A 22,944-nucleotide genomic window follows, 5' to 3' on the forward strand; every position below is an offset into this window, starting at 1 on the left:
TACGAGTAAGAGTTGCTTGAGTGTAATTAGGCGTTGCTACGGCACTCCAAGTATCCATTGGTAATGCCTGTCTGTTTGCCAGCCCTCTTTTCATTTATGAATGAGTGTACAGTATGTACTAGCATAACAACACTAACCTTTGGACTGATCACGTTCCCAACGTCAGTAGCTGTCTCTGGCATCTCTTGACTGGCTGCGGTGCGTAAAGTCGCATCCAATGCCGCCAATTGTCCACGTCAAGCTGCCTGGCATAGCATATTCCTACATAGATAGACACGGGCATACATAAATGCTCCTACGCGCTCCTCCTACGAGTTCCCTGCAGATTGTACGTAATGCTAGTGGCTAGATTGGCACAACTCCGTGACCCAGCATCGCGCTTCACGCTCGCTCGTATGCCCCGCCACTGTGCGGTGCAAACCATGTCATATATCGCGACGCAGTCTTACTCGTGTGGCTTCGCTCCAGTTGCCGTGACGTTGCTTGGTCAGTGCCGTCGAGTCCGAGATTTCAGGCAGAAGTGCATCGCCCTCGGCAATGGTCTCACTTGTCATAGAACCATAGAATGAATACCGCGGCTATTACTTCTTGGTATTTTTGGCAATATATTCGCAGTACCGCTAATCAGTGGTAGTGGTAGTACTTGCAGTAGTCGTGAGGGGATATGCAGGATTGCAGACGCGCTGCGAGGTGTTTGCTAGCTGTGCCCAACACAACTTATACAGTGGTGTAGTATAACTCTTAGGCTATTTATATGTAAATAGTAAACAGTTGTAGCAGGGTAGATACAAAATATCAACCATGTACATCTAAATTAATAGCTATAACTAGTTTATACAATAGTTTCTAGCCCATAATTAATCTGAAGTTATTTTAGTCAGTAATTCTCAGTTCTATAGCTGCCAATTCACAAAAATTATATTCAATACTGCTACGGGGTAGGCATCTTCTCGTCGCTTTTCCATGTTTTCCATCTCCAAAGTGGATCCCTTTTCGAATCTTCCGTCTCCGGCCGCCGTCCCGTGTTCCGTGTTTTTTTGCCAAGACCGGCAACCGGGACTTGCATATTCCGAAAGTTGCTGCACTAGCGCCTCGGGAAAACTTCGCCTGATTAGATTTTGGAATTTTTTTTTTAGAGATTGAGAGAGTAGCAAAAAAAAAAAAAGTTGGCGATAGTTGAAAAGTTGTAGTTTCTTTGCTTGCAGTCAGTCTTTCACTTTTGCAACAATTAAGCAGCTGCAAAAAACTCAATTGCCTTTTTTGTTGTTTACTTAATCCAGATAAGGGATATTAAAGATGGCTCCTTCAAAAAAGGAAGTTGCGAAGAAGGAGGTTGCCGTTGTCGGCTCCAACGCCGTGGCTACAATTGATGCTGCCCAAGTGAGTTATCAGCCTTTCTCTTTTCTTGTTAAGAGAAATAGTTCTTGATCCAGAAACTAACCAACAGCAGACCCTCAAGGCATCAAAAGCCCTCCTCTCACACATCAAGTCCGCCTCCAAGGAAAAGGCAGAGTCCTCCTCCAAGCGCAACCTCCTCGAAGAGGCCAACGACGGCGAGACCGACCAGATCGTCTGGCTCACCCTCACCACCAAGCGACACATCTCCGACAAGACCCGTCTGCAGCCCGGCAAGATCCTCCTCCCCCACAGCCTCAACGCCGCCGCCGAGACCACCGTCTGCCTCATCACGGCCGACCCCCAGCGCGCCTACAAGAACATTGTCGCCGCGGACGACTTCCCCGCCGAGCTGCGCAAGAAGATTACCCGCGTCATTGATGTTACCAAGCTAAAGGCCAAGTACGGCCAGTACGAGGCCCAGCGCAAGCTCTTTGCCGAGCACGATGTCTTCCTTGGCGACGACCGCATCATCAACCGCCTGCCCAAGATCCTTGGCAAGACTTTCTACAAGACCACCCTCAAGCGCCCTGTCCCCGTTGTGCTCAAGCCCAAGGCCCGCAAGGTCGACGGCAAGCGAACCAAGCCCCAGAAGAAGGAGGGTGAGGTCAACGCCGCTACCCCTGCTGAGATTGCCAAGGAGATTGAAAAGGCCCTCGGCTCTGCGCTGGTCAGCCTGTCGCCCAGCACCAACACCGCTGTCCGCGTGGGCTTCTCCGACTGGACTGCTGAACAGATTGCCGCCAACGTCGAGGCTGTTGCTGGTGCCATCGTTGAGAAGTGGGTTCCCCAGCAGTGGAAGAACGTCAAGAGCATCTACATCAAGGGTGCTGAGACTGCTGCTCTGCCCATCTGGATGACCGACGAGCTGTGGCTCGACGAGAAGGACGTCATTGCCGACTCTGAGGGCAAGTCTGAGAAGGCCAACATTGGCAAGAAGCGCAAGAATGTCGAGGAGCAGGCCGAGGCTGCCCCCGCGGCCAAGAAGGCCAAGAAGGCCGCCAAGGAGGAGAAGCCCAAGCCCGAGGGCAACGACGACAAGCTGGACCAGCAGATTTCGGATCGTAAGACGAGACTGAGAAGCGCAAAGGCCAAGGCGGCCAAGGCAGCTGAGTAAAAAGGGTAAAGGAGAAGGGAAAAGCAAATGATTCATTTTTACATAATTATCTGTGTGTATGCGCATAATAAGGATGATTAGATATCTGGCACTGGCGTTGCGGCGTATTAGAGGACAGTCAAAAACATATGAATAGAAGAAATGAGAAATATTCGTATTGGACTAAAAATTGATATTTATATTTGTAGTGTGCATTGCTTCTATAGGGACACTCTCGGAGATTTTATCTTATGCCCAAATTACGTCTCATACACAAGATATTCAGATGAGAAGAAGACAATGTAAATCAAAAGGCTGTTAATTTAGTATTAAAAGGTCACGAAACGAACAGAACACGCGCAGAAAGACAAGGTCAAATCACAGCTCTCCCTGGCTCAAGTCCTGCTCGGCGTCCTTCTCCGGGGGAAACGATCTGTTCAGGGGACCAAAGAATTCAGTCATAACCTCCTTCAAGACTTCCTCTGTGATTTGCATGTGCTCGCCCGTGATGGATCGGAATCGGAGGCCACCCTTCTCGTCTAGCTGACGCAGGCCAATCCAGTCCTCCTTGTACTGGGTCTGCTTTCGCAGGGGTGTAATCTCGGTGCCGTTGACTTCGGCGAACCAGGAAGACTGCTTGGGAATGGCGGTTGTGTCGTCCTCAAACATGTACATGACAAAGTTTGTCAGGCTGGCAATGTTCTTCTTGTACTGCTCGTTCTTCACCTCCCGCTCGTTGTTGATGTCGGCCAGGAAGTTGGAGTTTTCGAGATACGAGTCGTATTGTGTCAAATCGCGGTAGTATTGCGCGGGGACCAGGCGACTCTGGACAAACTTGCTCCAGGTGTTGAACCTCAGCAGGGCCATGGCGCCCTTGCACAGAAAGTCGGCATTACCGCAAGTCCGGAACTCGTTGATGCCGGCATGTTGGCTGCCAAAGGTGATGAGGCTTCGGATGGGAGGGTTGTTGCATCGCTCGACGTAGCCGCGCAGGAATTGGCCACCCTGTGAGAATCCGATGGCGTCGATGGCAGGAGCCGTGGAAAGAATTGGGTGTGCGGCGAGGGCGGCGCACACGGTCTCGATTTGTTCGGTGACGTTGCCAAAGAAGGTCGCTGAGCGATCCGAGTTGGCATCGGTGCCGAGAGCGACGGCATAGGCAAAGGTGCCGGGGTGAATCTTGTCTGCTAGCTCGCCCACTGCTTGGATTCCATCGGAGCTAAAGGTGTCGCCGAGACCGTGCCAGATGACGACGGGGAGAGGCGTATCGTCGTCTTCGTCGTCTACAGCAAGATGGGGAATGGGAATCTGCCAGCCAACGGCGCGGCTAGCCAAAAGGGCTGTCGTCAAGAGACTGGGAAGCGAGGCTGTCGCGCGCATCGTTGCGAATAAGCTGAGAGAGTGTGGGATGGAAGCTCAAATATTATAAGTGTCAAAATAGGATTGGACGGGAATAGAAATGAAGGAGTGATGAAGATACAAGATGAGTGGCTGGAAGAAGCTGACGATGATGCATGCGCATACGACGTATTATGGGATGCTTATCCTTATCGCGCAGGCTGAAATAGTCCGGGGGCGGGCGGTGGCTGGAATAGCGCTGGAGCTAGTCCACTAAAGATGTGCACTCTTGGACACCAATCAGCAACAATAGTCTCGCCAAGCTGTAACGTGTGAAGAGGCGTTGGACTCGTCACTGACAAAGAAAGAAATTAGGCTTGTGAATGAAAAGATTAATCATTTGAACAAGAGAAAGAATCTATTATTCTAGAATCTAACAGGATTATGCACTGACCCTTTTCTTGGAGCAATAAGAGTATGGCGAAGATATTCGGGAATAAGAGCGATCGGCTACTGTAAGAGACTTCGAATGTAGAGCCAAGACTCTCCTCGTCGCATATCACGGGCCAGGCACCAGGTTACCCATGCCCGAATAAACATCGCACTACCTGTTTATACATTACTCCGGAATTCGTATATCAACCTGTTCCTGCTTTGAATAAACATCCATGATTGTGCTATTTGGGGCAGTTCATAAGCGCAGTGCTAGTAAACGGTGCCTCGCCGTCGTATCTAGACTTAGCCCCTTGCGTATAGCTGAAACCCGTAACGAAACAGGCCGCTGCCCGTCTCATGCGCTGGCCCAAAACCGCTCGTGATGTTCAGCGTCTATTGTCTATTGGGAGTAAACCGCGGAAGCAGGTTTCAGATAACGAGTGAATGTTTGCGCGTCAGCCCCTGATTGCTGCTGCTGCGTGAACACCATATAAGTGCGCTGTATCCGCCTTCAAAGCTGGCGGGGAATTCGTTTCGTTTTGTTCAGTATCCATTTCTTTCACGTCGTTATCATTCTACTGAGCTAGCTCTCGTAGAATTTTGTATACATTTTTCATTCTTTCGCTATATATTGAATCTTCAAATCAAATTTGCGCCAGCCGCACCGATACCCTCATTACAAATCTTCGTCTCTATTATCAACACACATCTACGACCATGCAGCCTTCTACTCTCTTCCTCGCTGTCCTGGGCTCTGCCTCTGTGGCCATGGGTCTTCCCTTCAACCTTTACCGTCCAAACTTTTCCGGCGGCTCTGCTCCCGCGAGCAATGCTCCCGCCGTGCCAGAGCTCAGCAAGACCGACTAGAGCAGCAGGCTTTGACTCAGGATGATACTATTGCACTGGATTCCAAATACACTTGCCGATCATGAGACGTTATTTTCATATTACGTTCGCTGTGACAAGATAGAAGTGCAATTTTCCTTATAAAACAAATATACAAAACAAAATTATGCATAATGAATATACCCTTTGGATGCTGAAGGGAGCTCAGCCTCCTTTATATACAAACGCTAGTTAACAATTTGAGGTTCTGTTGAATTTGTCTACAACTACACTGAAATTTAGGCTGGACCAACCAAACTGCCTATATACAAGTGATTATAAATAAAAAATACAAATATTTACAATTTGCCTTACATAACTACTGTTTCTTTTGGTGACTTTATGTGTTTTGCGGAATTATACAATTTGCTGCAGGGTAAGATGCACTGCTGTTCTACCGCTAAACTGCGTCATTAGGCGGAGCTAATCCGCGCTGTGCGGCATGTTTGCGCGCCGTAGAAAGTTTAGTGGACCTTATGCCTGTGATTGCATCTTGATACTTGCAGCTTCAAACCACTATACGTGTGCTCTCGTCTCGACTCTCGCGAACCTCATTGTATAGGAATCCAACATCACAATGGCCAGGCGTTAGACATGACCTTTATGACAACTAAGAAGCACTGATAATCGTGCTTAATCGTGACCTTGACTGGAAAAAGAGCAGCAGGGAATCAGAAACAAACACCACGAGCTTGATCGCCTTCCATCCTCGACTCAATTCGACTCCTTCGTAGCTTGGAACGATCACACGCAGATCTACGCCTCATTCACCCAATCTATTACTATCAAGAATGTCTCCGACGGATGCCGAGGCGCCCCTAGCGGCCTCGAATGGGGACGCAGCCCGGATTGGGCCTCACCCAGGCTACATCTCCAGCTCGAACCAATACTCCTCCGAGCTCAAGATACGGCGCATGCTCAAGGACAATGGCTGCGACCCCGCGCGAGAGGATAATTACCGCTTGCAGGGCGTTCAGCTCATAGATACCGTGAGGCAGCATCTGAACCTGTGCGTGATCTGAGCTCCTCCATCTACTCTGTCATCTCTGCGTATGGACTTGGGCTAATCTTGGAGAGGAAAACCACAGACCGGTGCGGACTTTTGACACGGCGTGCACGTATTTCCACAAGTTTCGCCTCAACTTCCGCGATGCCGAGTACAACTACCAGGACGCGGCCCTGGCATCGTTGTTTGTCGCGTGCAAAGTTGAAGATACGATTAAGAAATCCAAGGATATCCTTGCGGCGGCCTACAATGTTAAGAACCCTGAGAAGCCCGTGGCATCGGACGACAAGGTGTGTGAGGTCTATTTTATGCAATGCGGTTGCAGTTGGAGCCGGCTTTATAGCCTAGATCGACCCACAGCATACTTATACATGATATATCTGCTCGACCGAGACTGACAAGACATCTTTACAGATTTTCGAATCCCCTGGCAAAATCATCATTGGACTAGAGCGACTGATTCTCGAAACAATTGGCTTCGATTTTCGCACACGTTATCCCCAGAAGCTGCTGGTAAAAGTTGTCCGCAGCATCCTAGGTCCTGATGAGGGGAAATCATTCTTCAACATTGCCTACGCTATGAGCATCGACATGTACAAGACATTTGTCCCCATCAAGCGAACTACCTTTTCCATGGTCATGGCCTTGGTGGAGCTCACTGCCCGCATGACTGGCGAGCACTTGGACAAAGTCCAGGCCTTTGTTGCTCAGCGGCGGCAGTATTCCCGACCGGCTGTGCTCGAGACGATGCTGGACATTTTGGATTTGTATGTTCAGTATCACAAGTCGACCAATGTCGGCGCGCAGTTTGATTTAAACCGATTCATGGACATCAAGATCGCCCTTAACACGGAGCTCGAAAAGGAATTCATCTCTCGACACATGTACTACTGCAACCGCTGCGAGAATGAGGACCCCCCTCCTGTTACCCCTGGCTCTGCGACTTCGCCCACCGCAACGACATCATCGTGGCCTGGCGACGCGTCTATGCGACGGACGGCTCGTGGGCAGGACGGCACCATGCGGTTCGTTTTCGACCCCGAGGCAGCTCGAGAGGAGCAAGATACGGTGGCGCAGTTTTACACCGAGGAATATGAAGAATACGAAGTTGAAGTGGAAGAGCCGATACCGCCGCCGAGATATGAGCACCCAGAAGGGGGTGGTGGTCGTGGAGGTTATCGTGGTGGACATGGTCACCATGGCTCTCGAGATAGGGGAGACCATAGGCGAGGAGGACCATATGGCGGATACAGAGGGGACAGGCACTACCGCGGAAGAAGATATCATTGAGGAAAGTAGCGAAGTATGTGTATGGAACCTCGTTTTTGCTTTGGATTTGTTGGAAGTGTAGAAGCTACCAGGCGGTTCTCGTATAGAGTACGTTGTTAAACTACGTTGTCTATTGTATATAGATACATCATGATTACATACAGTGAGAAAATATTCTATCATGTCTTTGATGATATATCTAGCTTTGTTGCGATCCAAGCTATCCGCCTCGAGAAGTTTGGCTACTACAAGAGTTAAATTACAACGGAGAGCCTCTTCGCAAATTTGAGAATCTAAGATATATTGTAAGATACAGCTGTTTTGCGGCACTTGACCTGCAAGCTCGCCAAACCATTTGATGTTGAAAAAAAAAAGTTATTCAAAAAATTGCCCCAAAAAGAAACAAAAAATAACCGCACCTCTCTCAGTTGGTAATTTGGATATATAGGAAAAGCCCAACGCGGGGGTCGAACCCGCAACCTTGAGATTGCAATACAGAACGTGTACCTCATAAGAGTCTCACGCTCTACCGATTGAGCTAGCCGGGCGCTCGATTATGTAATCGCAAATCGCCAGCCGAGCTCGATGCGGCTTGTTGAAACAGATCGACACTAAACTATATTATATGCCTTTGGTATAAATGCGAAGCCCATTCCCTTCACACCAACATCTTTCATCTACACAGCTTGGTTAGATGTATCTTTAATAAATAAGAAATGACCCTGGTACTGTATGCACCTCCTCACTATCATCGTTTTCGGACTTATCTAGCGGCAGATTCTCTGGATCGGCCGACTTTAAGTCATCAAACTCATTCTGAAGTTCCCGGGCGTCAATACCAGATACCCAGAAAAGTTGATTGTCAATAGTCTGTAGGCTTTGACACTGCCAACACACCTTATTTGGTAGAATGACTACATTAGGACGCTTTCGAGTCGCCAATGCTGCCGTTGCAATCCTCGCAATAGGGTTACCATGGGCACGAACCACCGAATCTTGACCCTCTTGAGGGGGGTCAAGAAGTTCTAGCCAAGAATCAACAGATACAAGGTCGGAGCGAGGGAAGACATTTTCAGCGCCATCCAAGTGAGGACATGATAGTTTCGGTACTCTCATCCAGTGCATTGATGCTTCCAGGATGTCCAAATCGGCGATCCATTTCCCCTTGTCATACACTGAGACGGCAGTTTCCAGCAGTCGGGCAGGGACATCCCGAACACTCCTTTGGCCTACATGCAAGGAATGTTCATATCCGGTAAACGGTAGGTGGAAAGATGTTCCTTGAAAACAATCCTGCGCCAGCCCATCAAATTTCTCGTGTGCAATCAGATGCCACAGTGAAGGATCGAAATCCTGAACCATTGGATCGGGTGGCGTAACCAGGAAAGTGAGACCTGGCTTACCGACATTTCCAATGATTCTTTCGATGAAATAATGAGGTATTTCGTTTATGGGATCGCTTAACAGACGACTGCCGACAAATATGGAGTTTGCGTGGCAAACTGCGAAGCTGTGATCCCCTAATTCCTCGAGATCCAAATCGATTGTTCCGGTTTCGAAAAAAGCAATACAGCACATGGTGGTCTGCAGCTTCAGGAATTGAAGAGATCGCATGCTTTTCACGCTTTGCAGGCTTTGCCACCATTTTGATTTGCTTATTTGCATGCGAATAACTTGGAGATCTACTCGCGCACCAGGTAATCTTGAGTACATTTTGCTCGCTATCCCAATTGCACAGAGAGATTCGAAGTAATCGCTATTCCTTCCCAAATAAGCGGATTTGCTAACCTCTTCAAATGTTTTTAGGACTTGAGTTTCGTTGAGATCCCCGTTTTTGACGCATCTGTGCAGCTGTGAGGCATCCATGCAGTTATTTTGAACGGCCTTTACCGGTTTTTGACTCGAAGGAAGGTATATTGCCGTTTCTGTGTCGCCGCAGATAAAAAAGTATGGTTTAGGTTGAGCACCTAAGCTTGGGGGGATGGAGATGAGTTCTTGGATTTGTTCTTCCGCGTCATTAAGGATATCAGATGCTAAGAATTGATCGTCGTCATCTTCTGACCATCTAATGCCGCGGCTGCTAGAAGATATCATGCCCAGACTATTTCCAACTCTTTGCTTCTTCAATGGAGGCACCGACTCGGGATCAATATCGATATTCGTATAGTGATATTTAGTCCACATGCTGCCCCGGTATCTAATGACTGCAACGGCCGCGGTTCGAGGTTCGAGTTCTCTGACAGCCCAGCTCCGAAGGAAAGATATTGCGGTCTGAGTATCAGTACCCAAGGATTTCAAAATAAATGAGAAATTTGTAAGCCCGAATGCTGGCGCAGGGTAATGCTTATGTGAGGCCAAAGAGTTTGCGCAATTTCGTTGACCAAATCTAATGAGTCTAGTGAGATTTTCTTTCTCAACACCAGTTGATTTGGCGTATCGATCAATAGCTGTTGTGAATAGAGATAACCACTCAGTCCAGTCGTGGCCATGCCAATACGGATAACTCGTCGACTCTTTCTGACCTGCACTTACGTTTGGCGATGTTCCCGCTTTATTGCTGATATATTTTATCAACTCTAATGCATCGTCGATGTCGAGCATTGATTGTTGCCATGAGCACAGCACACTGCCGATAACAACAAGTATGAAATCTTCAAACTGAACTTGCGATTCGCCTACACCCGCATGACGAGTTGCTATGATGGGTTCGCCATAATACCTCGCCTGAGTCAATGGCAAGGACCAGAAGACACCTCTTCCATCATCTTCAGTCTTGTTTGTTAGACCAATAGTCATGAGACCACCTGTGCCGATCAAAGGATCGGATTGTTTGATGTGTTGGTTGGTGCCAGCAAAAAACATATCGGGATACAAGTGCCATGCTGACAGAGCCAAAAGGATCGCACCGTTGCTAATACGATGCGGAGCGCCTTTGATAAGATTCTCCATTGTTTCCAAGGCGCTTGTCCATGCTTCTAAAATGGCAGAGTAAACGTTGCCGCCTGTCCACACGGGCAGGGAGATATTGTCGATAATTAGACGTAGTTGGGTTTGTCGGAGCCTTTGGCCTTCATCGGCAGTCTGAAGCCATGATCTAAAGGATATACAATTAGTGTACATTCTGACGAAATAAAGAAATGAGATCGCAAAAACACCTCATCAGCCACATACCTTGCACTTGCGTCCCATTCGTCCAGCTCAGTTCTAGTCAGCTCTATATGGGACGCAGCCAAATCTGAGATCTTGAGAGGTCCATCGCATTCTGTAATGGCACTTTGGAGATGAAGTTTTCTCTGTTGTACGAATTCTGTCCATATAGCTATGGCTTCTTCCCTCTTCCATATTCTGGCCAGCATGCATGCAAGCAAGTGCATCGTTACAGCCTCGCTTCCTGAAGTAGCAGATGCCCAAATACTAGTTCCATCTGCCCCGACGTGGTCTGCAAAGATTCCTTGTTTTAGAGTTCCTTTAGGGTTGACAGTTGGTAGCTTCGCAATCTCGCTAACGCGAAGTCCATATGCATGTATAAGCTTGGGCACGGGAGGTATCACGCTCTGGAACAGAGCTGTAAGCTTTCGTGCTGCAATATGTATAGCTCCATCTTCGGCGGCCTTTCTTCGATGAGATGAGAGGGATTCACCGAGCGCACGGTACTCTTCAGGTGCATCATATTTCATCAGGGTAAAGTTGAAATTGAGGTTGGCAAGGGTAAAAGTTGACTCTTGAGATGTTTTCAAGAATGCAGTTGTTAGAGTTGAAAGAGATGCCATTGAGACAGCTAAGTTGGCTACAAAAACGTAACTGTGTGTATGTGAAGAGAGCGTAATATGTATCTCGGACTGCCCAAACTTGACGCGACACGATTTTCACTGCTACAATTGCTACATGTAACACCAGCATGAACATAGCTAATTGGTTGTCTACATTGTGCTGGTGAGCAAGGATCTTAGTAGCGCCAACTCGAAGGATTCTTGCGGCTAATACATGTACTCATTAATACCTCCACCACCCGCACCACCATCAAGTCATCTATCCAGTCCTCTCTGTCTTGGCCAAATAACTGCTAGATAGCATGGGTGTAGTAACTTGCACAAGCATTGTAATTAAATCGTGACCCGCATAGGGGTACGATACTAGAAGGTTGAAGGCGATAGGCACGACAAATAAGTGAGATTTCATGCGCGGGAGCTCCCGTTATGTAAAACCGCAAATCGCTGGTTCAGCTTGATGCGGGGAACAAGTCGGCACTAAACTGCAGATGTATGCCGATAATTGTAATATGTGAGGCTGAAACGGGGATTGGTAGCGAGTTACGTACACGTAGATCGCTCCATCATCCTACAAGGTTGTTTTTATAAATATAGTATAATTATGCTTTGGCATCGAGCCGATCGCTCCGGGTATATATATAATCGCTGAGGACCCAGACGCAAGAAAATTCCAGGTTCGATCTTACCATAGAGACCCTTGGCAAGGTGTTCGACCACGAATGTGGCACCATGTCTTCTACAAAGTCTACAGCGATGACTGCTCCATCCCAACGCCCTGCCTACACCGAGGATGCTGAGCTTTTCTTGCCAAAGAACGAAATATCCCCGCAATGGCTGCTAAAATCGATTGATGATGAAGACGATAATAAAGCTATAGCCGTCGAAATGAAAAGACGCCGTCGGCGATACTCAGTCATATATCTCTGGAGAAGATCAAAGTCTATGTTTTCAACTTTGGGTGCACCGCCCGAAGTGCGACCATTCAGGTGGTTAATCTCCTATCATGTGCTTCCAAAAGGATACCAACACGGCCAAAAAGACCAACAGCCGCCATGGCGTATGCTTGTGCGGTGCTTTTTAATCGATGTTCCCTCACAATTAAATGATCATAAACAAATAAACTCCATACGGGCATGGCAAAAATATCCTGTGAAAGGAAGGGAAGAGTTTTATGATCGCTCAGAGCTTGACGATGCTCCTCCTAACATAACATGTGGAAAAAGAGTTGTATTTTCGCCTCAAAAGAAGGATTTACACAAAACTCTCTATGGAGATTGGCTTTTTGTGGTCTATCTTTGGGCTGCGGACCGACCATGGGCAGAGCGCATGGATATACGGAAATTGCTGTCATTCAGTAATATATTTAGGTAAGTAAATTTGCAGTTTGCTCCCTGGCATTTTCCTATCACGTCGCTTACCACGTTATCGTCAGCGTCCAAGCATGGGAATGGGCTGATGCCAAGACACCATACTTGTTTTATGAACTTCGACAAGGAGAGGATGGTAGGCTGTTGTGCACGGCAAACGACAAGCTCCAGTGTGATGATGACAACCTGGCGCACCTTTATGGCCGTACACCAGAAAGACTCTCTGCATTGCGTCGTGTTATGAATGCTCAAGCAAGATTGCTTCTTGGCCTATAAGTAAGCTGCTAATTCTTGGAGCCAACACCAACATAGGCTCAACTGAGTAGTAGCTTGACTGATCACCATGAATAACTCATCAAACCGATGTCAGTCAAAACTTACATGTCGCAAGACTTCTCCAATCCATCCATGCGGGTTTTTGACAGAGGCTGGATATGATGAGAGTAATGAGATTGCTATGATAGACATGCCGTCTATCAACGACTTGTATTTAATGCTAGTAGACTTGTAGTGCGTAAAAATGCAGACTTTGAAACGAGTGGTAAGGCGTAACTTAACTACCAATGGTAGATGTATCTAGATACCGAAAGGTCATGTTAATTGGGCTCTTGCAGTTAGTTTTGGTATAACAGAGTGTATATTGCCTCAGTTTTAAGCGGTAGCTGCTTCTACTATCTCTACTACCTCGACTGCTTCTACTAGATTTAATACTTCTACTGCTCCTACCAGAACTACCAGAACTATCAGATCTACTATTACTACTACATGGTATCTACACCGTAACAATGGCTAAAAAAAAAAAAAAAAAAAAAAAAAAAAAAAAATACTCTATAGGAAACAGTCAACAGCAAAAATTAATGAAACTAAAAAGAGATAGCAGAAGTTAGAAAAGCTCAATACGTAGCTAAAGCTAATTCATGCCAAAGCTATATGATATAGTTTAGTGTCGACTTCTTTGAACCAACTGCATCGAGGTCAACTTGGTAACTCTAAGAGCTTACGCTAAAATTGGCTAAAGAGATGGAACTGTAGCTCAATTCAATGCTCACTTCATCCTTTGGTCTCAAACCACGGCAAACTTTTCAGTAGCTGCTAACAAGTACACATATCACATTAGTTCCGCTATGGAGTATCTGATCAAAATATTACTCTATTTATTTAAAGGCTTAAAAAGGAATTTGAGCGACTTTAGATGGAAGCATGCAGCGGCTAAATATAAGTTCGCTGTGTGAGCAAATTTAAAGAGTTTCGTTCCAGACAAGGTCACTTCTAGGCAAGGTCACTATCAATTTAGAATCCATTTATGTTACATTTAATTTTGAAATAAGCCGATCATTGGGAGAATCTTATGCTACCCAGTGTGGATGATGAGGCTTCCCTTCGTTATTATCGTCATATTGATCAACTTCACGGTTAACCTTTTCTTTTGACTTTTTCTTTTCTACAAGGTTATCCAGAAGTCGCGTAGCGCCGGGTATTCCTCGTGCAACGAATACATCACGTACCACGGCCTCGGCAGAATGAAAATAGGCGTGTGAGTCGTTTATATTCCACTCATCCTCTGCTCGACCGCGGCGAACTATGCTCGCAAATGCTGAAAAATAGTTCTTTTTTGTGTGTTCGACAATATTGCAGTAGCGATTCTGGTCAGAACCACCCGGGTAACAACCCACACCTTGGATGAAAATGTTCGAGTCCTTTATACAGCATGCGTGTGGATCGGCGCCATGGTTTAACATGAGCTCAAAGATGGGTACCCACTGTGCGAATGGTACGTTTTCATCACCCACGCAGCCGAGAACATGGACCATGTGAATCACATATTCCCATATCGACCGCCCGAAGATTTCAGTTTGATTCGGGTTGCAACCGCTGGTAAGCAATACTGCAACCAGTGAAAAAGACTTGGGCAAAGCGTTGGTAAAACTTTTACCGCCATCAGCGCATAACCAAGTTTTCCATTCAGGGAAAGCGAAGCCGGCGGCTAGAATAGGAACAAATCGCTGCTGAAGGGATGCAAAAGCCAAAGGGATTCCTTGTTGATCACCGATATAATAACTACGGCCATCACTGGAACCCTTTGCCTCGGCATACCACGGGAGGCTTTTCTGGAGGGTGCATGAGAGCATGTCGCCATGCCATAAATACCCTGGTTTATTGCTGAATAAAAAAGTGTTCCCACCATCGGCCGAAGAAAGCTTGGACGGCATTGTCGCTTCCATCAGCCTTGCAGTGACTGCTCTGTCAAGTTCATCGAGAAGATTGATGTTTGTCTGCGAAGCTTTCAGACCTAGACCCACTATATACTTTGTGAATTGATCTACCGCTAGTATTTTGGTAGATGATGTTTTGACGCCAACCAAGCAAGAAACGAGAAGGGCTGTTGCAGGGTCAAATACAGAAGATTCAGTCTTATCCAGAAATTTCTGCCATACGTGAGGTTGCTCCACATAATCTCGGGCCGTTCGATGTAGATACCGAATAGGCACCTTGTATTTGTCTGAATCAAGAAAATGCTCGTCCTTCGGGGAATACCTCGGAAGTGTTGAATTAGAGGGTCTTGGGGCATCCGTTGGATTGGGGCGCCTTCGGGAATATCTCCTGCGCGTTGAATTGGAAGATCTTGAGGAATTCAATGTCCTGGGGCGCCTTCGGAAATTCCTCCAGGGTCTTGAGGGATCCATTGTACTGGGGTGTCTTGAGGAATATCTCTCGCGCGTTGAATTGGAGGGATTGAATGAAGAGTCAATGAGAGCTTCAGGTTGAATCATGTCGTCGGATCCGAATGCATCGAAGTCTCCAGCGAGGAATGTGGGATAGTCTGAGTCAATTAGCTCAGGCGACTCATCAATTTTCGTGTCCTCAGCGATTTCAAGCAGACAGCGACAGCGAGAGTTAAGCCTTCGTGTCCAATCTCTAAGTTTTCCGTCCATTATTTTACTGTATTGTTTACTACTCAGTTGCTCCTTTGAGATAAGTTTCAACGATAAAACCCTTTCGTATAAATCATCTTTGAATATCAAAGCTGTAAATAAAGTAAAAATATCGAGAGTATTGCCGCTCGCTCGAAAGATTTGGAAAATTTTCGAGGACTCGATGGGATATTCTTGCTGAATTTGCATAAAAATATGTTCATAGAGATTTTCTAAGTCGGCTGGAAGACTGCAGAGCCGGTGATACAGCGCTTCAGTGTCATCGCCGTCCCTGATACCGCTGATGAGCGACTTGACAACGAGAGAAACCCACAAAAAGACACCAGATGCTCTATTAACAATACTATCAATGAGCCATTGTGACTTTCCAGGTTCGTGCCTTAGTAGCTTCTGTATATTCTTGTTTGTTCCGAGTTTATCTATAACGTAGAGCTTAATATCGGATTTGGTCAAATCTTCTAATTGAAGAGACGGTTTTTCGTCAAATATTGTCTGAAAAACTGGCCAGAGTCGACTTGATACGCAAAATTTGACATTGATTGAAGCTTGGGACATTTCACAGATGAATTCTGCGATATCCTCTGAATCTCCTTCAGCCTCGTCTAAGCCATCTATGAAAAAGCATAGTCGTAAATTGGTTGAGGCCAGGCGAACGAGAAGCTCGAAAGCTCTCTTTAGCTTTCCTGGGGATGTCCACTCCTCTTTAACGATTTCGAGATCACATGCAGCGAACTGTGAGTATCTCTTCCACTCCTCCGGAAACATTTTTGGGAGAAATTCGGGGCTCTTGCAAAGAACTTGGTATAACAGGGTGCGGAAAAGGCCATCATGAGAACGCTGGGCTGTATTTCCACTATTCCAGAAGAAAAATGCACCAGTTAAAAGTCGTGCTTTTCCTGCCCAGCTGGCAAGGCAATCTTTGGTAAATTGATTACCCCATATAAATTTCATTAACGTGGACTTTCCAGATGCTGGCTTGCCGTTAACCCAATACATCCCGGACTCGTGCTGAAGCCAGGATGTAAAGTTGGCCCAGGGCTTCTGCTTTTTTGATGGATCTCGAAACACCCAGTCAAAGGTTTTAGCATGAGCTTTTGCGATAGTTTCCGGTCGATCATTCATCTGATCGAACCTCAGGCTCTCCAGCAGGGATAGTCGCACCAGATTCACCCGTTTCTCGCTATCTTTCTGGATGAGGGTGGCTCTCATGTCGCGATGAAGGTCGAGTGTAGCTTTGGTGTGCTGCGAATTAGAATGAATTTCACAGCTCACCGAATCAATTCGTCTGTTCAGTCCCTGAAAGTGCTCTCCCCAGTGTTGAACTGTCACCTTTTGGTTATCAAGAAGTGTGTTGATTATCTCCTGAGATTTCGAATTGAGGGCAAGGAAATTCTCATTACAGACAATAGAAATTCGGCCATAATCTAGAAATTGGGCTCTCTGAGTCTCTGTGAGTATTTCGATACTATTGCGAATTTGGTCGCTGTTTGTGTCGTTCGAGACCGCGGTTACAATCTTCTGAAGGTCTTCATCTAACTTTTCAAATCGGTCTTTGGCGTTTAGAGATAGCTTTTCCATATTTTGACTTTGTATAGAACATCGTTACTATAATTCACTGCATAGCCTAGCTGGCTGCTGAATCGAGGGCTATCTTACCTGCACGCTACTAGGACTTCGGTATCCAATTCGGCCCTCAAGACCGCTAGACTACTTGCCATCCCATCGATCTCTTTCTTGGAGCATACAGACTTCATCGCCTGTCGAAAGCTCTTCCATTTTCGATGCTCAGAGTCCTCTGGAACTTTCAAGCGATGAAGGTGTTTTAAGAGTTCGTCAGATATGCTACTGCAATTATTGCAGATCTGTTGAAGACGAGAGTTTGCAGCGTGTATATTTGCGGCTTCCTGAGACGACTGGATGGTTTTTGTTAGTTCTTTGAGTCGAAGGGTGACAGTTTGACTACCAAGATTCTCTTTGGAGATGCCTTCGATGGAGTCATGTATCTCTCTACTCTTGCAGACAATTTGTCTGGACCAGTCCACAAATCGAGCAGCAGCAGCTATCACGGAAAGGGCAGAGATGGGATCCATTAAGAGTCAAAGGTATAGCTTTAAACCCTTTTATAGGATACAAATATGGGACCAGATAGGTTTTTGAAAAGCGCGAATGGCGATTCGAATTAGCAGTTGCCTTTGGCCAAATATCGTCGCCCAAAGGTCATCTGCGAGATTCGAATGTTAGAAAGTGGCCACAAGGAATTGAAACAAGGAGTAAGATAAAATATGGTTTCTATGAAAGCCAGCCGTTTGGTACGAGATCAGACTTTAAAAGAGAAAAAAGAGCTGTGAATAATAAGGGCCATGTAGGAGTAGCCAGAAAACAATTCTGTCAGACTAAGGTGGCGACGGCGACGCGGGTGGGTAGCCGCCCAACCAGTGCAAAGGTCACAAGATAAACAGTTTTGCAGCGCCTTGATTCGTGGCCATTGCAACAGGCTTATAGGCCAAGACGACCCTGCAGAGCGCATGAAGCTTCACCTCGTTGGGCAGCGATGAATAAGCCTACATTTACTCAGGCGTAGGAGGCTGGAGCAAAAAAGTGTGGCTTAGTACCCTTCGTGCATGAGGTACTTTCGTTTTCTTCATCGAAACGAGACCACTCCTCCTATCAAAGAGCTTATGTGGTTTAGTGCATACTTCTTCTAACAAGTCGCATCAACCTCAATCAGCGATTTGCGATTTTACATAATCGAGCGCCTGGGCATAGCCTCGCACCGAAGTCGATTTAATTTTCCGTGCCTATCACTTTCGAATGATTATCCTCCATCTAGTCCTATACCCTACGGTATAATTTAAAAATTTAAAGGCTTGTGCAAGCTGTTGTCTGTCCGCTATCTAACAGTCCTTTGACCAGGACAGAGAGACTGAATAGATATGATGGTAGTTTGGGTGGCAGAGCAATTAATGAATATCAGCTGTACATTAACCCAGCGAGGCTGTGGATGCGTTGGCGCCACTAAGATCCTTGCTCACCAGCACAATGTAGACAGCCAATTGGCTATGTTCATGCCGGTGTTACATGCAGCAATTGGGGCAGTGAAAATCATGTCGCGTGGAGTTTGGGCAGTCCAAGATTTTGTCGCCCAATAACTTCGAGCATCATGACAGCGAAGAGGATATAAAAGCAGAGGTATTTCTTTTTTATTAAGGATATATTTATACCGTTGTCTGCTTCTTAATAAACAGATGCTAAATAAGCCGTACGTACCTAAGTATAGAAGATATTGATGTAAAGGGAATAGGTATATTGCTAATCGCGTCAATACACCAAAAGACACACCAATATTAGCACTTCATGCTAATATTTTACCTTATACCCCCTTTTCTCTGCACTTTCAGCGACCTCTTCTACTACCATGTAAACTCGGCGGGCCGCTTCCACAGATTCGTCATCAGTTAGCTTCAAGGGTGACTCAAAGCCATGATCCGTGATCCAAGACTCAACTACACGCATATGAGTAGCCCCAAAATGAGTGGCGAGGGCAAGCAACATGCTCTCTCGCATGTCTATTCCTGGTACTGGGAAAGGGCGTTGCTCGTAGTACCGGGCCCAGACATCCTCCCATCCGGTTTGTTTGAGGTCCTTGATGCGAATGAGCGCCATGACGAAGCGGAAGTAGAGGAAGCGTGGGACTGGACGTTTTTCGTTGAGAAATACTAGTTCCTTTCCGTCGAAATCTTTGGATCTAGGCCATAAACCGTACGTGTATTCACTTTCACGGATAATAGGAGAAATGATGTCTGTGCGCCATCGAGTGATGGGAGTTTCCGTCGGATCGACCGGGACAACTATGAGGTGATGGTTGTCAAACCACTCTTTTATTCTGTTTGACAAAAGAAGTGCATTCCCTGCTCGGTGAAGTGATTCCGCTCGGGCACCAAATATCAACTCGTCAAAGTCGTTATTATTGCGACAAAAGGGTACGATGTGTGCCGCTCTGTGATGCATATCAAGATGCCAGGTGCCGCTTATATGACACCAAGAGGCATCAGTAAAATCTTTTCCCTGATCATCGCAACTGCCTTTGTAGTAGTCCAAAGCACCCTGGCGCCATCTCGAATCGGAGTTTATATACTTGCACCATCTTGGCTTACGTTTTCTCGGAGACTGGCCTTTCTTTTTGTCAAACCAATCACGCTTGTAGAGAGCCAAGACACTTTGAGAGAGGTCGCCGCCACATGGATTTATCAATCGTGTTTTTGAAGGGTCTCCAAATCGCATCTTCTTCTTTTGATGTCTCCACAGGTCCTCCCCAGTAGAAAAGTAGCGCTGATTCAAAATCTGGACGCGTTTCTCAGCAGCCTTATCATCCAGGATACCAGCTTGCCGCTCCTTGGCCACAATATCTCGCTCGAGCTGGATGACTTCTTTCTCCTGAGAAACTGCTACTTCTACTACTTCTACTACTTCTACTACTTCTACTACTTCTACTACTTCTACTACTTCTACTACTTCTACTACTTCTACTAGACTTTTACCTCACAGTTTAAGCCGTAGAATCTTCCACCTCAACCTTAGAATCTCGTCTCGCTGTACGAGCGGCTCAACTTGGAAGACGTTCGAAAACGAAGGGCTGAGGAGAAAGATCAGTCAAGCACCTCGACCTGGGCCAATGTCTACAATTGATGCTTGACGTGGTGCATCTGGCTATTTACTAGATGGGCGAAAGTCCATTCTTTCCCCATTTTTAATAGGTGAAAGCCTGATTCTTTGATGTCGAAAGACCATTCTCTAGTCCTTACAAGATGAAAACCTGTTTCCTTCATGGGTGAATACCCTTGAACTTCGGCCCTAAAACGTCGTCGGTGCCTCAGCATCTGGTCGCCCGAACATCAACTCGTTTCGCTGTTGTGAGACAGTGGTACCAGGGAGCGGGTTCGATTCCCGCGCGATGTCTCATAGCCTTATGGACTTCAGAGTGGGGTAGCTGCTGGGAAGCTTGATGTGAAAAGTAAGTCTAGTCATCATTTCTTGCGCCGTCGAAACTCCTCTCTAAACTTCATCACAAGATAATAATGAGCACTCAAAAATAGGCCTCTTTTAGATCTTGACTCCTTTTGAAGATACTTTCTATTATAGACATAGTTGACTTGCCCTGAAATGAAAGTGGCGTCGCATCTTCCCTCATTAAATTCGAGTGCCTTCCTAGCTCTGCCGCTAGAAATTCGCCAGCAGATCTACCGATTCTGTATCCCACAAAATCTTGTCTTCGATATTCCTAGTGGCCTTTACTCTCAACCGAACTATGACTGGTCCGATGAAATAAGTGATTACAATGATGATGACTTAGCGAGTGTCACTTTTATCAGTAGTAGGGATGGTGAAGAGAGCGGTGAGGAAGAGACCATGTATTCCTCTGTGGATGATGGTCGTCGAAGTGCACTACCCGGACTCCTTCTATGCTGCCGTCAAATTACCGAGGAAGTGATGGATATGTTATACAAAGGAAATACTTTTCGAGTCGATATTCACGATGATGGCCAATTTACTCTCGCCGATTTATTTAGTTCCAAGACAAGAGAGAAAATACGCAAGGTGGTACTCAACTTACAGACTGTGGGCTTCTCCTACAACACAGATTTGCGCATGGACCCGAATATTTGGGATAGTATTCTCGGCAATCTTTCGGTGCTGGGCGTTATTGCGGAGCAGCCAGGGTCTCCCGCTCACAAGGCATTGTATACGACCGAGCCGGAGGATGATCACTTGGAGGAATGGACTGCGCAGATGGCATCAATCTTTGGGTACCTACGCCGGGCCCTTCATAGAGATGCCACGATCTTGGTGGATGCAAATGGTGAGAAAAGGACGGTAGAGGCAATAGAAGAGGCAATGCCAGGGCGCTGTCGCTTCCAGCGCCTAGTCATGGGCGATTTCTTATTCAGAAGAGGGAAATTCTCTCCGGATTCAGAATACTGGAACAACACCGACGACTGCGACTACCGCCACTACTATTCTGACTGAATCTTGCTAGCCGCTCATGGGTCTTGAACATATTGGAGGCTGATACATCCCGCTGTGGCATCTTGTTCATCCACGGCTCACATGATGCAAATAGGGCGTGCTTGGGTGATTCCGCGCAGGTCAATGGATCGAGTCCAGTAGGACAGGCCTTGTTAATTGTGGTGTATGCTCGACAGCAGCTGAAGATGACGGGATGCCGAATCTTGAAACTAAATTCTGTCTGTTATTGGATATTTATATTTAGATATGGCATGCTTGAAAGGAAGAGAAAACAGCAGTTATTGTTCCGAGATGACCTGCACGACTGATGCACACACGTTTGGGTACCTATAGGTATTTTTTTTTCTTGAAGCCTGGAATAACAGCACGAAGCAAAAAGTCATCAAAGAATTACTAAAAAAAGAACAACCTCTTGGAGGTTTGGCGGATCTCTCCCGCCGGGAATTGAACCCGGGTCTCAAGCGTGACAAGCTTGCATACTGACCACTATACTACGGAAGATGTAACAGTCTTTGGTAGGCTGTTGTAGGTGGATCTGTGGGTGCATGGTGGAGACGATATTCTACTTAAATTTGATGCTCCGTGTATTTTCCGTCCTTTTACATTATGAGGAAGCTGTAGCAGCATGACTGCTCGTGATATCAGAACATTCAATTTTTTGTTTGCTTAGTGTTTCTCATATACCATTTCCTGGAACCAAGACGTTTCTCTGTGTGATGTACTGAATCTTGAATGACTCTGCGACCAGTGCTGAGACTCCCTAGTATTCAAATTTACGACTCTCGTGGCTTGCCCGTTACAAACAGCTGGACAGTGCGGACAGCGAGGATGGATATTTTTGTTATTTAAATGACAAAAATTGGGCATTCAAGTAGATGAAGTACATGCGACGGAGAAATAGAAAATTTTGTATTTTGTGGCTTCATGCAGCATCGTGGCCGAATTCACAACATGTTTCAGCTTGGAAGAAGTGACATTCTCTAACCGAGTCAAAGAAGCATAACAGCTGTACCTGAATTTTGACAGCTACTACTGGCATTGAGCACGATTTTATTTCTGCTCAATTTTATACGCCAAATACAATCATAGCATTCTAAACTTTTTCTGCTTAAGTTCCTTCGTTTAATTGTCGTATGCCTCCAGTGTATGACGACCAAAAGTGTTCATAGTAGAGCGGCTTCCAAAATTGCAAATATCCAGTCTCCCTTTATACTATATGTAGTATCTATAGCCCTTTCTGCTTTTCCATAAACAAGATTTGCGAAGATTCTTTTGCTGGTGAAGTCAAAGTGACCAGGGGATGGACTAGGTAGAGAGTTTACACTGGGGCTAAGCTGAGCCGCAATTCAGATGCTGAAACAGGTGGTGCAGGCGGATATGATCGATCAGATGTGGCTCACTTTTAATACAGGGGCCACACGTTTGT

General features: G+C 46.3%; 8 protein-coding genes and 2 non-coding genes across 10 annotated transcripts; 4 read left to right on the forward strand and 6 right to left on the reverse strand.

Annotated features, from left to right (window-relative positions):
• Positions 1-1,097: 1,097 nt before the first annotated feature.
• On the forward strand, positions 1,098-2,667 carry GGI43DRAFT_414168 (ribosomal protein L1p/L10e family-domain-containing protein). The gene is made up of 2 exons (XM_083207005.1): positions 1,098-1,380; positions 1,451-2,667. The coding sequence occupies exons 1-2, from the start codon at positions 1,297-1,299 to the stop codon at positions 2,510-2,512; spliced, it is 1,146 nt and encodes a 381-aa protein (XP_083057286.1). The 5' UTR covers positions 1,098-1,296; the 3' UTR covers positions 2,513-2,667.
• On the reverse strand, positions 2,668-4,033 carry GGI43DRAFT_414169 (Alpha/Beta hydrolase protein). The gene has a single exon (XM_083207006.1). It carries the CDS (start codon positions 3,869-3,871, stop codon positions 2,870-2,872), a length of 1,002 nt encoding a protein of 333 aa, XP_083057287.1. The 5' UTR covers positions 3,872-4,033; the 3' UTR covers positions 2,668-2,869.
• A 1,631-nt stretch (positions 4,034-5,664) lies between these two features.
• On the forward strand, positions 5,665-8,001 carry GGI43DRAFT_414171 (uncharacterized protein). The gene is made up of 3 exons (XM_083207007.1): positions 5,665-6,158; positions 6,238-6,445; positions 6,570-8,001. Exons 1-3 carry the CDS (start codon positions 5,941-5,943, stop codon positions 7,443-7,445), a joined length of 1,302 nt encoding a protein of 433 aa, XP_083057288.1. The 5' UTR covers positions 5,665-5,940; the 3' UTR covers positions 7,446-8,001.
• Positions 7,877-7,972, reverse strand: GGI43DRAFT_t188. Its single transcript has one exon. It is a non-coding gene; the product is annotated as a tRNA-Lys (tRNA).
• Positions 8,002-8,126: 125 nt separating the features above from the next.
• Positions 8,127-11,194, reverse strand: GGI43DRAFT_425088 (uncharacterized protein; the record flags this gene model as incomplete). Its single annotated transcript, XM_083208462.1, has 4 exons — positions 8,127-9,014; positions 9,213-9,819; positions 10,045-10,518; positions 10,596-11,194. 4 exons carry the CDS (start codon positions 11,192-11,194, stop codon positions 8,127-8,129), a joined length of 2,568 nt encoding a protein of 855 aa, XP_083057289.1.
• A 574-nt stretch (positions 11,195-11,768) lies between these two features.
• On the forward strand, positions 11,769-13,315 carry GGI43DRAFT_414172 (uncharacterized protein). The gene is made up of 2 exons (XM_083207008.1): positions 11,769-12,561; positions 12,627-13,315. Exons 1-2 carry the CDS (start codon positions 11,924-11,926, stop codon positions 12,835-12,837), a joined length of 849 nt encoding a protein of 282 aa, XP_083057290.1. The 5' UTR covers positions 11,769-11,923; the 3' UTR covers positions 12,838-13,315.
• Positions 13,316-13,695: 380 nt separating this feature from the next.
• Positions 13,696-17,933, reverse strand: GGI43DRAFT_414173 (uncharacterized protein; the record flags this gene model as incomplete). The annotated part of the gene is made up of 2 exons (XM_083207009.1): positions 17,151-17,933; positions 13,696-17,079 (listed from the first exon to the last, which is right to left on the reverse strand). Coding segments are annotated over exons 1-2 (3,601 nt in total), but the record flags the coding sequence as incomplete, so codon positions are not given.
• Positions 17,934-18,221: 288 nt separating this feature from the next.
• Positions 18,222-20,269, reverse strand: GGI43DRAFT_414175 (HNH endonuclease signature motif containing protein). The gene has a single exon (XM_083207010.1). It carries the CDS (start codon positions 19,773-19,775, stop codon positions 18,852-18,854), a length of 924 nt encoding a protein of 307 aa, XP_083057292.1. The 5' UTR covers positions 19,776-20,269; the 3' UTR covers positions 18,222-18,851.
• Positions 20,270-20,531: 262 nt separating this feature from the next.
• GGI43DRAFT_414177 (uncharacterized protein) lies at positions 20,532-22,025 on the forward strand. The gene has a single exon (XM_083207011.1). The coding sequence runs from the start codon at positions 20,655-20,657 to the stop codon at positions 21,516-21,518; it is 864 nt and encodes a 287-aa protein (XP_083057293.1). The 5' UTR covers positions 20,532-20,654; the 3' UTR covers positions 21,519-22,025.
• On the reverse strand, positions 21,948-22,019 carry GGI43DRAFT_t187. Its single transcript has one exon. It is a non-coding gene; the product is annotated as a tRNA-Asp (tRNA).
• Positions 22,026-22,944: the final 919 nt, after the last annotated feature.

This window comes from Trichoderma evansii (genome assembly GCF_050947405.1).
Source record: "Trichoderma evansii strain SZMC 28006 chromosome Unknown GGI43scaffold_22, whole genome shotgun sequence".
In the NCBI taxonomy this organism is placed as follows: Eukaryota; Fungi; Ascomycota; class Sordariomycetes; order Hypocreales; family Hypocreaceae; genus Trichoderma; species Trichoderma evansii.